The sequence below is a fragment of the Rhopalosiphum padi genome, chromosome 3, assembly GCF_020882245.1.
Source record: "Rhopalosiphum padi isolate XX-2018 chromosome 3, ASM2088224v1, whole genome shotgun sequence".
NCBI lineage: Eukaryota > Metazoa > Arthropoda > Insecta > Hemiptera > Aphididae > Rhopalosiphum > Rhopalosiphum padi.
This window is the reverse complement of record NC_083599.1, coordinates 8,141,171-8,156,321: the sequence shown is the minus strand read 5'-3', so window position 1 is coordinate 8,156,321 and position 15,151 is coordinate 8,141,171. Positions and strand designations below refer to the sequence as shown.

At 31.3% G+C, this 15,151-nt stretch overlaps 2 protein-coding genes and 1 pseudogene across 2 annotated transcripts; 1 reads left to right on the top strand and 2 right to left on the bottom strand.

The window, feature by feature from the left end:
* Positions 1 to 698: 698 nt before the first annotated feature.
* Positions 699 to 2,476, bottom strand: LOC132924766 (general transcription factor II-I repeat domain-containing protein 2-like). The gene is made up of 2 exons (XM_060989213.1): positions 776 to 2,476; positions 699 to 719 (listed from the first exon to the last, which is right to left on the bottom strand). The coding sequence occupies exons 1-2, from the start codon at positions 2,474 to 2,476 to the stop codon at positions 699 to 701; spliced, it is 1,722 nt and encodes a 573-aa protein (XP_060845196.1).
* A 131-nt stretch (positions 2,477 to 2,607) lies between these two features.
* Positions 2,608 to 5,069, top strand: LOC132927317 (piggyBac transposable element-derived protein 4-like). Its single transcript, XM_060991830.1, has 2 exons — positions 2,608 to 3,185; positions 3,265 to 5,069. Exons 1-2 carry the CDS (start codon positions 3,003 to 3,005, stop codon positions 4,852 to 4,854), a joined length of 1,773 nt encoding a protein of 590 aa, XP_060847813.1. The 5' UTR covers positions 2,608 to 3,002; the 3' UTR covers positions 4,855 to 5,069.
* A 916-nt stretch (positions 5,070 to 5,985) lies between these two features.
* Positions 5,986 to 13,336, bottom strand: LOC132924765 (uncharacterized; annotated as a pseudogene).
* Positions 13,337 to 15,151: the final 1,815 nt, after the last annotated feature.

The following is a 15,151-nucleotide window of genomic DNA, read 5'->3' as shown; positions in this document are numbered from 1 at the left end:
TTCTACATTTTTGTGGAACATCTAATATGAATGACAGTATATTTCCCATCATCGAGAATGTACGTCTTAGAAAACCATCGAATATGCTTACATAGCTTACATATGAATAACAATATTGAAGTTGTCTTCCGAATCAAGTCCAACATTTAAAAATTTACGATCGGGGAAGTCTAGTATGAAAGTATTACAGTCGATGAGTTCTGCAGGCGGTGTTGGTGGTACATATGTGAAATTCTTCTTGTACACTACAGCCATGTTTGTCTAATCTATCTACCAACAGTTATTTGACAAAATTGTAGATATTATTTTGAATTTACAAGCAAAATTAACTAAAAAAAATTTCATTCCCCGAAAAACCCACTACAATACAAGCTCATCCAACTAAAATATTAAGTGGTATCAGTTAGCGTGAACATACTAGAACAGGGGTCGGCAATTAATTTATATGGCGGGCCAGATATTTAAAAAAAAAATTTCGAGGGCCAAAAAAATCTTAAACATAATTTTATCATTAATGTATTTATTTTTGTATTAAAATCACATTTTTAGACACAGTATTTAATATTTAATTATTTATTAAGTAATAATACATTCATACTAATAATAACAAAATTTAATGAGAAAAATGACATTTTTTTTCTTGGGCTAATTTTTTAAAATCTGGTACTCTTGGAGAACAACTGATGCGTAAAGTGTTTTCAAGGTGGTGATCTGTTAATCTTGAACGGTATCGGTTTTTTAAAAACGTCATTTTTGAAAACGAAGTTTCACATACATAAGTGGAGCCAAACATAGTAGCTAATTTTATGGCAAGGGTTTTACAGTTCATGTATTTATCCAAGACATGTTTTATCCAAAAATCTTCAGTAGACGAAGTCTTATTCATTTGCAATGAGATATCTTCGTGCAAATCAATAATTTCCATTTGAAGTGAAGATTTTGGAAGTCTGAATAATTTTGTAGCAACGTCAATCCATTCTCCAGTCGGAGAAACTTCAAACGGATTTTTTAAAAATTGAGACAGTTTTCCAATATCTGCAAAGTCTTTGAATCTCTTACCAAATTCTTCACCAAGGTCCGACAAAAAACTTAAAAACATACTGCAGTCTATGTCGGAATTCTTTTTATATTCAAGGATTGTTGGAAAATGAATAAAATCTTGATTTTTTATATCTTCTTCAAAGATTTCAAGTTTTCGTCGGAAAGCAGATACACTTGATATCAGATCACAAATTAACTTGTTATGCCCTTGTAACTCAATATTAAGTACATTTAAATATGTAAGAATGTCTTTTAAAAATGCCACAGATAGCATATTGCTCTCGTTTGTTAAGAATTTATGATACTGCTTTGATTCTTGTGAATCCAAGTTTACCAAAAACGTGATTACTTCTTCTTTTATACTCCAAAAACGTTCGATCACTTTGCCTTTACTTAACCAACGGATATTGTTATGTTGAAGTAAATCCGAATATACTGAATCACATTCAAATAAAAAATCTTTAAACTGCCTGTGCTGAAGAGCAGATCGGGACCTCAAAAAATTAATCAACTTGATCATTATGTCCATTACTTCCTTCAGCGTTGTACTAAGTTTGCCACACAGGGATGTTTGATGAATTATACATTGATATGAAAGTATTTCAGCATTCTTATCCTTGATTCTCTTAACAAATCCTTTTTCTTTACCAATCATTGCTGGGGCGCCATCGGTTGAAATAGACACAATTTTATCATAACTAATATTTGATTTAGTCATGAAGTCGTCAAAAGTTTTAAACAAATCTTCTCCACGAGTCTTGCATTTCAATGGCAATAATGCTAACAACTCGTCTCTAAACACTTTACTTTCAGCGTCTAAAAAGCGCACGAAAATTGACATCTGCTCAGAATCAACAATATCACATGACTCATCAATTGCAATAGCGTAGCAAGGAGCCATCTGTAAAATGTGAATTAAATTATTTTTGTTGTCATCGGCCAATAGTTCTGTTCTTCTTGTATTGCTTCTTGCTGATAGAGGAATATTTTGAATAGCATTAATTATGTCCTTTTTATCTTCAAAAAGTGCAGTGGCTACTTCCAACATACACTCTTTTACAATTTCTGAGTCTGTAAATGGCTTTTGGTGCTTATTTAACGTCCAGCAAACACGCAATGCTGCTTCTATTGACTTTTCTTGCCCACTCATACTTTTTACTAACATAGTCGTACTATTTTTATAAGACAAGAGATACGCTTGGAGCTTATCTTTACGCGCTGCACTGTCAAGAGGAAATTTTTTTTCAAAATCTTTATGTATTGTATCATAATGACGCTTTAAATTAGCACATTTAACGACAGCAACTGTACTGTTGCATATGAGACAAACTGGAACGGCTCCAGCTCTTACTGGAAGTGTAAAAAAATATTGTTCGGTCCACTCAGCCAGGAACTTTCTGTTTTCATTGTCAACTTTACGTTTTTTGGAAAACATACTAATCGAGTATAATAGCACACGAATAATATTTATAAATTAATAAGTTTTAACACTACGGACGCGACGGACTACGAACGACAAACGCAACGCAACGATTAAATTGAACTAAATAATATTATTAACAAGTTGACTGCCTTGAGTATCATATATAATACACGGCTAACTATCCAAATTCGTTCTATACATTTTAACAAGACTTTTCAACCTTGCCTTGAGTATCATATATGCTTCTCACTTATCAAACCATTCTCATCCTAGAGAAATGTTGTAGTCAATCCAAGTTGGTCACACTACTTTTTTTGAATATTATCAATATTTTTCTACACACATTTATTTATTTCGTGATAAAAATTCAATTTTTGATAAAAATTAATCGATTCAAGTTGAGTATCATATTTGATACTCAGGCCCCAGTGGAATACTTATCAATCTATTTGTATACAATTTTTGTGTGTTTATATTTTTACATTGATTATAAATATTAAATAGTTATTTATAATTATTAATAAATTGATTAATCATTATGGATAACCTATTGCGCTATCATTTCAATTATTTTACCATTTCGACGGCAATAATAAAACGTTTTTCGTATTTGTTCAACAAAAAGTTAACTATGGATGAGTACAACATATCAGAGTTACTGGATATGTCTGATTGGTCCAACGATGATGAGACGGATGCTGATTCTGATTTTCAATTAGAGGTATATCTTTGACTGTACATAATTTGTACTTAGTGTTATCTGTACATTATAGTATTTTATTTTGCACTATTTTTTACAGAGTGATTCAAACGACGATTCGAATGATGACTTATTCAATGAAAATGATTTTGATTTTGTTACTCCGCCTACGCCTGATACTGTTCCTTCACAACAAAACAAATGTCATCAAGATGCATCAAACCCCTCTTGGAATGATGTTGATGATGCATTTCAATCTAACATATTATTCAACCCAAATAATGAGCCAGTGGGCATCAATCATGATATTATTGATACACTAGCTGAAGGTACCCCTTATGATTTTTATTCCTTATTTTTGGATAATGATGTGATACATTTATTGGTTAAAGAAACTAACAGATATGCAAAGTCTTTATTATCAACTAGAATTAGTCCAAAATCACGTCTACATAAGTGGGTAGATGTAACTTCTAATGAAATGAAAACCTTTTTAGGTATTATTATGTGGATGGGTTTATGTCCCCAACCATCAATTGCTTCATATTGGAAAAAAAGTGAAATATATGCATCTAAAATACCAAAATATATGACTAGAAAAAGATTCGAAATTCTTTTGCGCTCATTTCATTGTTGTAATAATGATGACTGTCCTCCTGGTGACCGTTTATTTAAAATAAGTGGACTACTTGACTTACTTTTATCAAAATATAAAATGGCACGTACACCAAAAGAGTCTATGTGCATTGACGAATCCATTGTTCCCTTTGTGGGTCGTCTTTCTTTTAGGCAATATATACAAAATAAAAGACACAGATATGGAATTAAGATATTTAAATTATGCATTGACAATTTCTATACTGTTGGGTTCAAAATTTATGCTGGTAAAGAAGCTGTTGTTGGCCAGAGATTATCAACAAGAATTGTAACTGAAATGGCAGAAGAATACCTAGATATTGGTAGAACAATGTACACTGACAACTGGTATAGCAGCTATGACTTAGCCACTGAACTCTTAAAAAGATCTACTCATCTAGTTGGTACTCTACGATCAAATAGAAAAAACAACCCCACAGAAGTTATAAAAAAAAAATTAAAAAGAGGAGAAGTAATAGCTAAGCAATGCAATCAAGGTATAACAATACTGAAATGGAAAGACAAGCGTGACGTACTAGCTATTTCTACCAAACACTCTGCACTCATGGTTAAAACAACTAATAAATTTGGATCAGATATAGTTAAACCAAAACTTATATTGGATTATAATAAAGGTAAATCCCTGGTGGATGTGTGTGATCTTCGAAACTCATATCATAATCCATTAAGGAGAACATTAAAATGGTATAAGAAAATTGCATTTGAATTACTTTTAAATACTTCAGTTTTGAATGCTTTATCATTGTATGAAGAAATAACTCAAAAAAAAATAAGTATTACTTCATTTAGAGAAATATTGATTGAAAATTTATTAGAAAAAAAAGAAGAGATTCCAACTGAAAATTCACACAAATTATTAGAAACTAAGTCTAGAGGGCGATGTTCTAATTGTTATAAGCATATGGTGGCACAAGGTGGACGTAAACATGCTCAAAGTATTACTAGACAAATTAGAACTAAATGTTCTAGTTGTAAGCGGTTTTATTGTATTCAATGTTTTTCTGAAGAACACAAAATAGGTAAAACCAAATGATTTTTTTTACTATAATATTATTTTGAAAAGTTGATTATATATTAAAATGTCATGTTTTGTTTTTGTATTTACTATTAAAATTTGAATATCAGTTTGATAATAATTAAATTAACAAGTTTGTTACATTTTTTAATTTTATATGCTTGATTATTTGATTATATTTGTTAATTTTTGATTATTATGAACAATAATAATAAAAATAAATATTATAATATTATAGTATAATGATTATTATAATTGTTAAAACAATCGTTATTTGTGAAAACTTTTTCATTTTTATAATTTATAGAAAATAAAAAGTAATGAAGTTAGGCGAGAGGCCGAAACACCATAAGATTCAAAATATTGTGTAGTATTTTATCCAATTGTTATATTGGCATTAACTATCTTTATGAAGTTATAGTTTAATTAATAAATGAGTGTATATATGATACTCAAGGCAACCGTGGCAAGTTGTGTTGAGAAGCAAATGTGATACACGAGGCGTAATTGGTAAGTTTGTGTTAATTTAGAAGGGCTACATTTGAAAGAAGATTGTGTATCATATTTGATACTCAAGGCGTTCGTGGCAAGATCAGTGAAATTTACAAGGCAGTTAACTTGTTAAGTGTTTCAAGAAGTAGGTTCAATGTATGGTGTTCTGTTATCGTGACTATTATTATAAACAGCTTTATACGATGAACGCTATCGTAATTTCCTAATAAATCATAAAAATAGATCGCCTCTGAAATCACACACACACACACACACACACACGCGCGCGCGAATGCAAGCGACTCGGCCTGCAGCCGCGGCTGCGGCACGTTCAACAACAACACAGATAATGATTAACCGTTATTATTGTCTCAGCGCCTCATGAAATCGATTTCAATTTTAGTTTAATTTATATATAAGATATATAGGAAAATTAAGAAAATTTTTGGCGGTCCATATTTTTTCCTTCCGCGGGCCGGACATGGCCCGCGGGCCGCCTATTGCCGACCCCTGTACTAGAATATAGGTATTAGGTATATATAATATATATATCGTAAACCTCGGCAAATTATATATTATAATTGTTTTGGTCACGTATACATTAATGTTTTTGGAAAATGAAGTTCTGAATAGTATAATATCAAAATATAAATGTACTTACTTGAAGTTCACGGAAATGCCTCTTCCCATCTGGAAATCCTCGGAGACGCAATGCGCCGTGGCCAACTTTTCATCGACACGTAGTGCCGCCGACGCCGCCTCAATTTCGGCAAACAATTCTTTGTTTGATAATTGAATAGTAGCCATGCTGAAAAGTTAAGGAACATAATATTATTATCAAGTAATAATTCTTAACATTTCACATAAGTTATGTAACAATAATAGATTTTTTTTTATAACAAAAGACTATGTTTTCAACTTGAGATAGTATGATTGTTGCCTTTCTGAAAAATTAAGTAGATAACTTATTGTATAATAATAATTCATAGCGTTTAACATAGGTTAATTATGTAACATAAATATTTTAAATAACAAATGACAGTTTCAACTGCAGTGTCAGTGCATCAATTGAAAAAGACATTTTTATTTATGAAGTCAAAGATTTGTATTTTTTTAATATTTATAATTTTTGCTTTTAAACGTCTAATATACAATATTAAAATGTAAAATCACAACAAGAGTCAGAAATGGCTAAACATATAATAAATTTAGCAAATTTTTTTTTATGGACTGACACCACTTCAATTAAGAGCTGTGACATTTGAATTTGCTGAAAATAATAAAATACAACATAACTTTAATCGTCAATTAAATTTGGCAGGTGTTGACTGGTTCTATAATTTAAATGGGTTCAATGTTTTTAGTTATGACTGTTTAGAAAAAAAAAAAAATATATTAAAAAAGCTGATTTTCAGCTAATTTAAGAAAGGATTTATTATGAATTTTGAAAATGGTGTTTGTCAATGTTTACGTGCAAAAACTTCAAAAGTAAGTTGTTAGGTAAGTTTTGATTTCACCAATCTATTAAGCGTTAAAAACCACACATTTTAAAAAAAATAAAATTTAAAATACTCAATTTTAAGTATTTTTTTTTTTTAAATAATGCGCGTAACGAAAAAATGAAGTTTTTGAAGTTTTTCATCAATAACTTCAAAACGAAGTTTAAGCGGACCTTTTTTTACATTCTTATAAAGCACCCTAAAACACACATTTTGGAAAAAAAAATTTTTAAAAATCGATAGGTTGCTAAACTAGAATTGTTCCATTTTATTTTGTAAAAATAACTTTCCAATAAAATTCGGTCAAGTTTATAATTCGGTCTTTAGCACTTCTACCATCTTAACTTATTAGACTTCCCAAGTATGCGAACTCTTCTACTTGCTGTATAATAAATCCCATAAGACAGATGCATAATCTAATTAGGAACGGACCAAGGAGCAATAGATTGTTTTCAGAGAAGAATATAGATTAAACTCTTTTGAAATACGTATTACGAACCCAAGCGTTTTTAAAGCTTTGCAACATAACATTTCAATATGAGAGTGAAAATTCAGGTCAGTATTAAAAATAATACCTAAATCTTTCTTACTACTGACAGATGTCACATGAGAACCGTTGATAACATACGTGTAACTGATAGAGGAGCGGTGTTTAAAAAATGACATGGAATGACATTTATTCGCATTAAACTGCAAACCAATAGTATTAAACCATGCAACCATGTTGTTTAGGTCATCCTGGAGCGCAGAGCAGTCAGATAGGTTTTCAATTTTCCTAAAAAGTTTTAAGTCATCAGCAAACATGAGAAATTCACAATTTTTGATAACCTCTTTGATGCCATTTACATACAGTGAAAACAAGATCGGGGATAGATGTCCTCCCTGAGGAACTCCAGAAGAGACTTTAGAGATGGAAGATTTACAGCCGAATACCTTAACCCATTGAACTCGGTCGGATAGATAGGACTTGAACCACGACAGCAGTGGTTCGCCAAACCCGGACTTGTATAGAGCATCAATTAGGTAGCCATGGTCAACTCTATCAAAGGCTTTTGCAAAGTCTGTGTAAATAACGTCTACTTGGATGTGCTTTTCAACAGCCTCCAAAACAAAGTTGTTAAATACCATTAAATTCATAGTGGCCGAGCGACCAGGTCTGAACCCATACTGCTCGTCGATTAGAATTGAATTAACAGAGGATTGAATATATCTCAATACCAGTTGTTCGAAAAGTTTGGATATGTGGCTCAAAATTGAAACTGGTCTATAATTTTTGACATCGTTTTTATCACCCGATTTAAATATAGGAGTGACAGAGCTAATCTTAAGGATAGATGGGAAAACTCCACAATCAATGGAACGCCTAAAAAGTAGCCACAGTGGAAAACATAGTGAAGATTTAATATTGTACAAGAAAATACCTGATAAGCCATCAGGGCCTACTGACTTTACATTTTTTATTGCATCTAGTCCATCATCAATATCATCGATGCTGAACGAGCAAGTGCTAGGCAGGTCATGGCACAGGAATGAAGATGGAGAGTCAAAAGATAATGGTGGAACATAGACTGAATTAAAGTATTGGGAAAATAAATTCGAAACTGACTCATTGCCCGAACTTTTTAAATTCTCAAAATGCACAGTATGGGGAATCTCATTGCTTGACTTATGAACTCGGACAAAATCCCAAAACGACCTAGGATTAGATTTTAGCATAGACTCAGTACGAGACAAGAAGGCAGTATGGCATTTCTTATACTCAGTCTTGTAAGAAGCTCGAAGTGTAGAGAATTCTGCATAGTCAAGGGGGCAGTGTGAAGTTTTAAACTTTGCATGCACTCGTTTCTTACTAAAAACAATATGTTTAAGATTACTAGAAAACCATTTCGGAAATGTGGAAGGTACGTAAGACCTTTCTGGAACAAAGTTTAAAATGCAAAAGTGCAAAGCATCATAAAGTGCATTAGCTGCCTTATCGACATCTAGAGACATTATGGTCTCTAACCAATTAAATGAATCTAGAAATTTACAAATTTCTGTATAGGGAGCATGGCGGAAGTCGAAATAATTATGGGAACGATCTAATAAAGGGGAAACATTATCCAATTTTACCATAATATCAAGAGCCGGGTGGTAAGCATCGCAAGGCACCGCAGAGTTTTCAGCTTTTAAAACATAGATTCTTTTGTCGTTGGAAAGCACTAGGTCCAAGATACCACCAAAAGAGTTAAGAATGTCATTGAACTGGAAAAAGTTAAAAAAAGCAAATGCTTCAGGGATATATTGTATTCTAGGATTTGAAATAGAGTTGTATAATAAACCAAAATCGTCATTGGACCATTTTACATCTGGCAAATTGAAGTCACCGCAAAATATGAAAACACAATCTGGGTGAAGGAGAAGAACGGATTGCACAGTGGACATAAAAGCCTCGTAAGCCGAAATCAGGCAATTAGGAGGAAAGTAAACAGAGCACACTACATAGTTGGTATGATTATAACTAAATTTAACAAAGACATGTTCGACATTAATCGCAGGATTACAAATTAAATTAGATACGACATCATTGCGGATGGCGATGAGAGCACCACCACCTCTTGAAAAACTACTTGTTAAGCTAGATCTATCACATCTATATACAATATAGTCAATTAGACCTAGTTCATTATCATAGAAGCTATTACAGAGCCATGTTTCGGTGAAACAAATAAAAATATAATCAAAAACAGCAACATTACATTTTAAAATACTTAATTTGGTTCTTAGGCCCCGACAATTTTGGTAATAACCTAAGAGAACGCGGTTACAAGTACATAAATCACTACATAGACAATAATCCTTATTATTAAAGTTATTTCCGTGTACATCAACAGTAGGAGAAGAGATAGACGAACACAAAGATATTAGTTTTTTGGAGTGGAATTTAGAATCATCTCAGGGGAAAGACGACCCCAGAAGCGTTTGACCATTACGCCATCAGGCCAGAATGCAGGTTCGAGGACCTCATCAAGCTTCTCCGCAGGCAAGCGTACGTGGAATGAGGAGTATGATGGGTGTCTAGTTACCATTTTATTAATGGTCACTTCTGAGTAACTATTGAATAATTCAGATTCAAGCATGGTAGACGTAACGCATGGATCAAGTCTCGAGACAAAAATATCAGCATGTTTCCGCACGGGAACTGAAGACAACTTAGAGGACGAGTTTTTATGAGAACCGACGATGAATCTTGGTTTTGAGGCCGAAGGCTGATTATTGGTCAATTGGAATCCGGGCTGTCTAGGACGAGAATCCGCATCCAGCTTCGGGTGAACAGTAATTATTGGCAAATTTTTGGGTTCTGCATTCGATTTGGAAGCAAAGGTACCACTTGTTGACATATTGAGACGGTTTAATTTGTCATGTAATTTAGAATTACTGAGTGCCACAGATTTGAGCTCTTCGACAACGGATTGTAGAATGGAGGCTACATTTATTGGATTTTCAGGTGAAATCGTTATCGGGTTAGAAGAAGAATTTTTTAAAAATAGTGCCAAGTCTTCACTAAATTTAATACCAACAGGTAAAGATTGCGTAACAATGTAGTCAATTTAATATTGTTAATTATTTACAATGATTTTATCTCAGGCATGTTAAATTTTTATGGTTATTAAGACATTATCCAAAAGTTCTTGGCTAAAATCATTGGTTAATGTCAACATTATCCAACATTTAATAATATTCATGGCGGTTAATGATAACATTTGGCTAATGTCGACTTTAGCCGGATAATGTCGACATTATCCAAATGTTCACATTACCCGTGACATATACATAAACATGTATTTATTAAATAAAATTTGAATTATTTGAATTTTAATTTCGATTTTGAAATTTATTGATTCTTTAATAATGATGCTGTTTGCCAGAAACATTTTTTTTAATTTTTCAAGAGGTTTTCAAAGATATTAATTGGAACTTAATTAAAAATACCAAAAAATGAACTAAAAAAGGAAAATATGACCTAAAAAGGCAAAAACATTACTTAAAAAATTAAAAATGTAAAAAATGGAAAATAAAAGTTTCGTAAATGGATTTATTGTTACGTAATTCAAATGATATACTTACTAAGCTACGTTTTACAAATACATAGAAAAAAAAACGCACTTTCCTACAAATTCACAACCCTATTTATCAGCTATCCGGTATTGGCAGTTTTAATCATTTGTATATATCTATACCATAAACATTATTCTCTAATGTTCATGACCTATATAGCTATATAATATATATAATCTTTATCACAGATTATATTCATATGTCATATTATTTTTGATAATATAGTTAGCATTGTGACTGCGACAATTATACAACAGTTCTGCTAACGTAAATTGGTACCACAACATCCCGCGTCACGAGGTAAAATGTCGTTATCGGCAGACGGTATTAACGTAGAAACCAAGTAGAACAAAAAGCACTAATGCAGCACAATCAAATATAAAATAAAAAATATAAAATATAGAATTTCCATTGTGGTGGGGTTATGGAAATGGACCAATTTTAAATGAATACAAGCTAATTAGAAATTTTCAATAATCAATATTAAATATTAATCAAATACAAATTTATAAAATCCAAAAAACTTACTGCACATAGTGTGTGCTACTGCACACAATTTTAGGCCCTACTGTACACATAAATTTGATAGATATTTCCATAGAGTAAACAGTAATAATATATTTTAAATATAAATATATATAGTTCCTATTTTCAATATTATGCCATAATATAATAATAATATACAACTACAATATGTAATTAAAAAAATCATGACAAGCAGAGGTAGCAAATAAAAGAAATAATAAATTTACTATTACTTTAAATAATATTTTATGAAAATGGTTATAATAAATTATAATTTTTAATTAAACATAAATAGGTAACAAACTAGCAAGTCTATATCTTCTTCAGAAACAAATCACTATTCCCCAAAGAATATGCGTAATTATTAACAATTGTATTATTGAAGATAGATTTATGTTTATATCAAAATTCATCTAAGTTAATCATTATTTAATTTTAATTTACAAGTTATATTTTTATGGCTTTGCAAGAACTGTGCATCGTATTTTTGTATAGGAATTTAAATATTATGAGCCTTCATCGGGTAGGCAGCGTTCCCATTGGAAATCACATCTGGGGCTCATTTTTCAATTAATTTATGATCAAAGTGTTTTAACCTATGTCCGTGAAGATAGATCCCTCATAGTTAGCTCCTATACCACTGATACCAGTTATATTAAGTTGCATGTACTAAATTTATTAGGACCAACTTAATGAATAATTCTAGTATTATTATACAAGAATTAGAATAAATTACAACAAATAAAATAAATTCAATTCGCAGCTTAATTTAATTAGCTATTAAACTGCTCATAGAGTATATTACAGAACAATTCTTCTAAAAATTAAATAGAATAAAATAGGATATGAACGCCCTACACTTCCTCAAAATGAAATGAGTGGAATTATTGTGAAGGATTTGAACTATTTTATAAAGTCACTTAAAGTTGAACAAATCAATTTTTAATTAGTTAAACTAACAAAAAGTATACAAAAATAGTTTGAACTTTAAATATAAATTAATTAAAAAAATATAAGTACATAGATAATTTTACTAATTTTTTTTTAAATTTAAAGTTTCATCCAACTTAAGTCATTTTATATTTAAAATAAAAAATAGTTTTTAACAATTGATGACGCTATTATTTCCTCAAAACTTATTGAGTGAAATTTAAAATCATGAAAATGATTAAACTCCACAAATTAAGCAAACGTGCTCTTCATACACTTTGATCTTGATAGTATCAAGTCCTGTAAATTAGAGCGATAACTGAAAACATTAATTATTCTTTTATAACTCATTAATTGATTTGCAAAGTACAACAATACACCGCAGTTAAACCCGTCATCTTGATATGGTATTTGGACAAACGTATCTTTCCATTTGTTTATATTACCTAGGTTTTTCTTTGGTTTCCATATTTTAGGCACACCCATAAAACATTGAGAACTCTGTCCTTACAGTAATTTCTCTTCTCGATATCGTTATGCACGCTTTCTATAGAATTTAAATAACTTACTGGTTTTTTATAAAATCTACATAGATCAAAGTCCAATGGTATTTTTCCAGTTAAGTTATTAATAACCTTGTTGAATCAATCCATTCAGGTCTATCAGCTGTAAAATTTTCAACACTTCTACCAAGATTGAATATATAGTATGATTGATCTGGACTCACACAGCCTAATTGCTGTCTCTTCTCAATGATCCAAGACCTTGAATTTCTCCAAAAATATCTGAAACAAACACCATATTTTTTTATTATGTAATCAAAGCATACTAATATTGCCTTTAGTGTTTAAATTCAAAAAATCCAAAGACGATATATTTTCTATCTCTTCGTTTTCAAAAGAAATTTGCGATATCAGATATTTGTCAACTCCACGATAAGACTTCATGTAATACATTAGATCATTCACCAATTTGTTCGTACGGTAAAAGTTATAATTTCCTGCTGGAGACTTATCAGTTGACGATTCCCATACAACTGCGTGCCCATAAGTGTCTGATGGAATTTTGGTAGTCGAAGCCACAGGTGAATTATTAACATTTTAATTTATATTCTCAATGACTTTTGAACTTGTACTATTTTCTCTTGTTAATACACAAACATGATCAATGATGTCACTGAGGTTATCAAATAATTCCTCACCTATATCCAAACTGCACACAATTGGTTGATCTGTTTGACTGCAAACAGTGAGATGATCATTATTAAACTCATCCTCTTTTGAATGTAATACAACACTCTGTTGTAGTGTCTTATCTTGGAACTGCATATTTAATGACCAAACAATTTTGTTGGTTTTCACTTTAACTTTTGCCTAAAATTGTAATATTGTTTCTCAATAATTTTGGATGTTTTCATTTCTTCCTCCAAGTTTCTGGAATATTTAAATATAGGTTGTCCTCGTCACAATCAGCTATTTTTTTATGGCACATATACTTCTAGCTATTTGCAATTTAACCTGTCTAAAGCAATGAGCTTCATATTGGGTTATGTTTTCAATAAGCCTACCACAGTTTTGCCTGCTAAAATATGATTTTTCACAAAATTAAACCAACTTTCCACTGATGCATTACTCTGGCGTTCTTCCAGATGAATAAGAGTAGTCATAACTTTTGTTCACAGAGGTATGTATGGCAAACATTGTTATAAAAGTCTATTATAAGGCTTATATATAAGGCTTGATTAAAAAAAATATTAAACTTTAGACAATTTACTTCAGAGACATAAATCTATTTAATACATTTACTTACTACTGAAAAAAGTGCTTATTTAAAATAAATAAGTAAAAACAGTATATCAACAAAAACAATTCATTAATATGTATTAATATTCAGGCAAATCTTTCCCATTGGGCACTTTGGGCACGTGCCCAGGGCCCCACGGTCAATAGGGCCCCCTAGCGGCCCTAGCTTCTGCCAGATCACCAACCGATAATCGATATATTTTATTACCGATAGTTAATAAACTTATTTAAAGAAAAATCATAGGATAATCGCTAAAAGATATAATAATAATAATAATATTAATAACAATAATAATACAATTATTGATGCGGGTTAGTCGTCCGAAAGCACGGTACATGCGCATAATCTCTAGATATATATATATACAAACAATCAGATACAAGATACGACCTATTGGGACGTCGGGTCAATAAGAATGAATTAGATAACGAAAGTTGTTAGTTACTAATACAAAAACAAATCATTTATTAATAATTTATATTGTCGTCCGTCGGGGCACGCGTATCTCTTCGATTGTTAACAAGTCAACATCTAATCTACTTAATCTAGTCGTTGAATAACTGCCGTGCGCGCGTGTGCTCCGTGTATTATTGGTTAAAGAACATTATAAATACTGAATCGAAATATAAAATGTCAAAACGATTATATCCTAGTGGATCTGAAAAAAGGAAAAAAGCCGCCCATCAGAAAAAACTTATTGACAAATTGCCAAAATTAGAATCATATTTGACGAAAGAAGAAACTTCTGTAAGTAGCCATAAATTAACAAATCCTCCACTTGAATCAGATAATGCAAAATGCGACCGTCCCTATGGCGAAAAAGCAACAACTTCGTTGACTTCGCCAACAAAAATAATTGTGTCAGTTGAACCACAACAGTTTTCCGCCCCAGAACATATTATATCACACGACCTCGCTGATTATTTTAACGAAAATTTGACGGAGGCAAATCGTAAAATATTGATTTG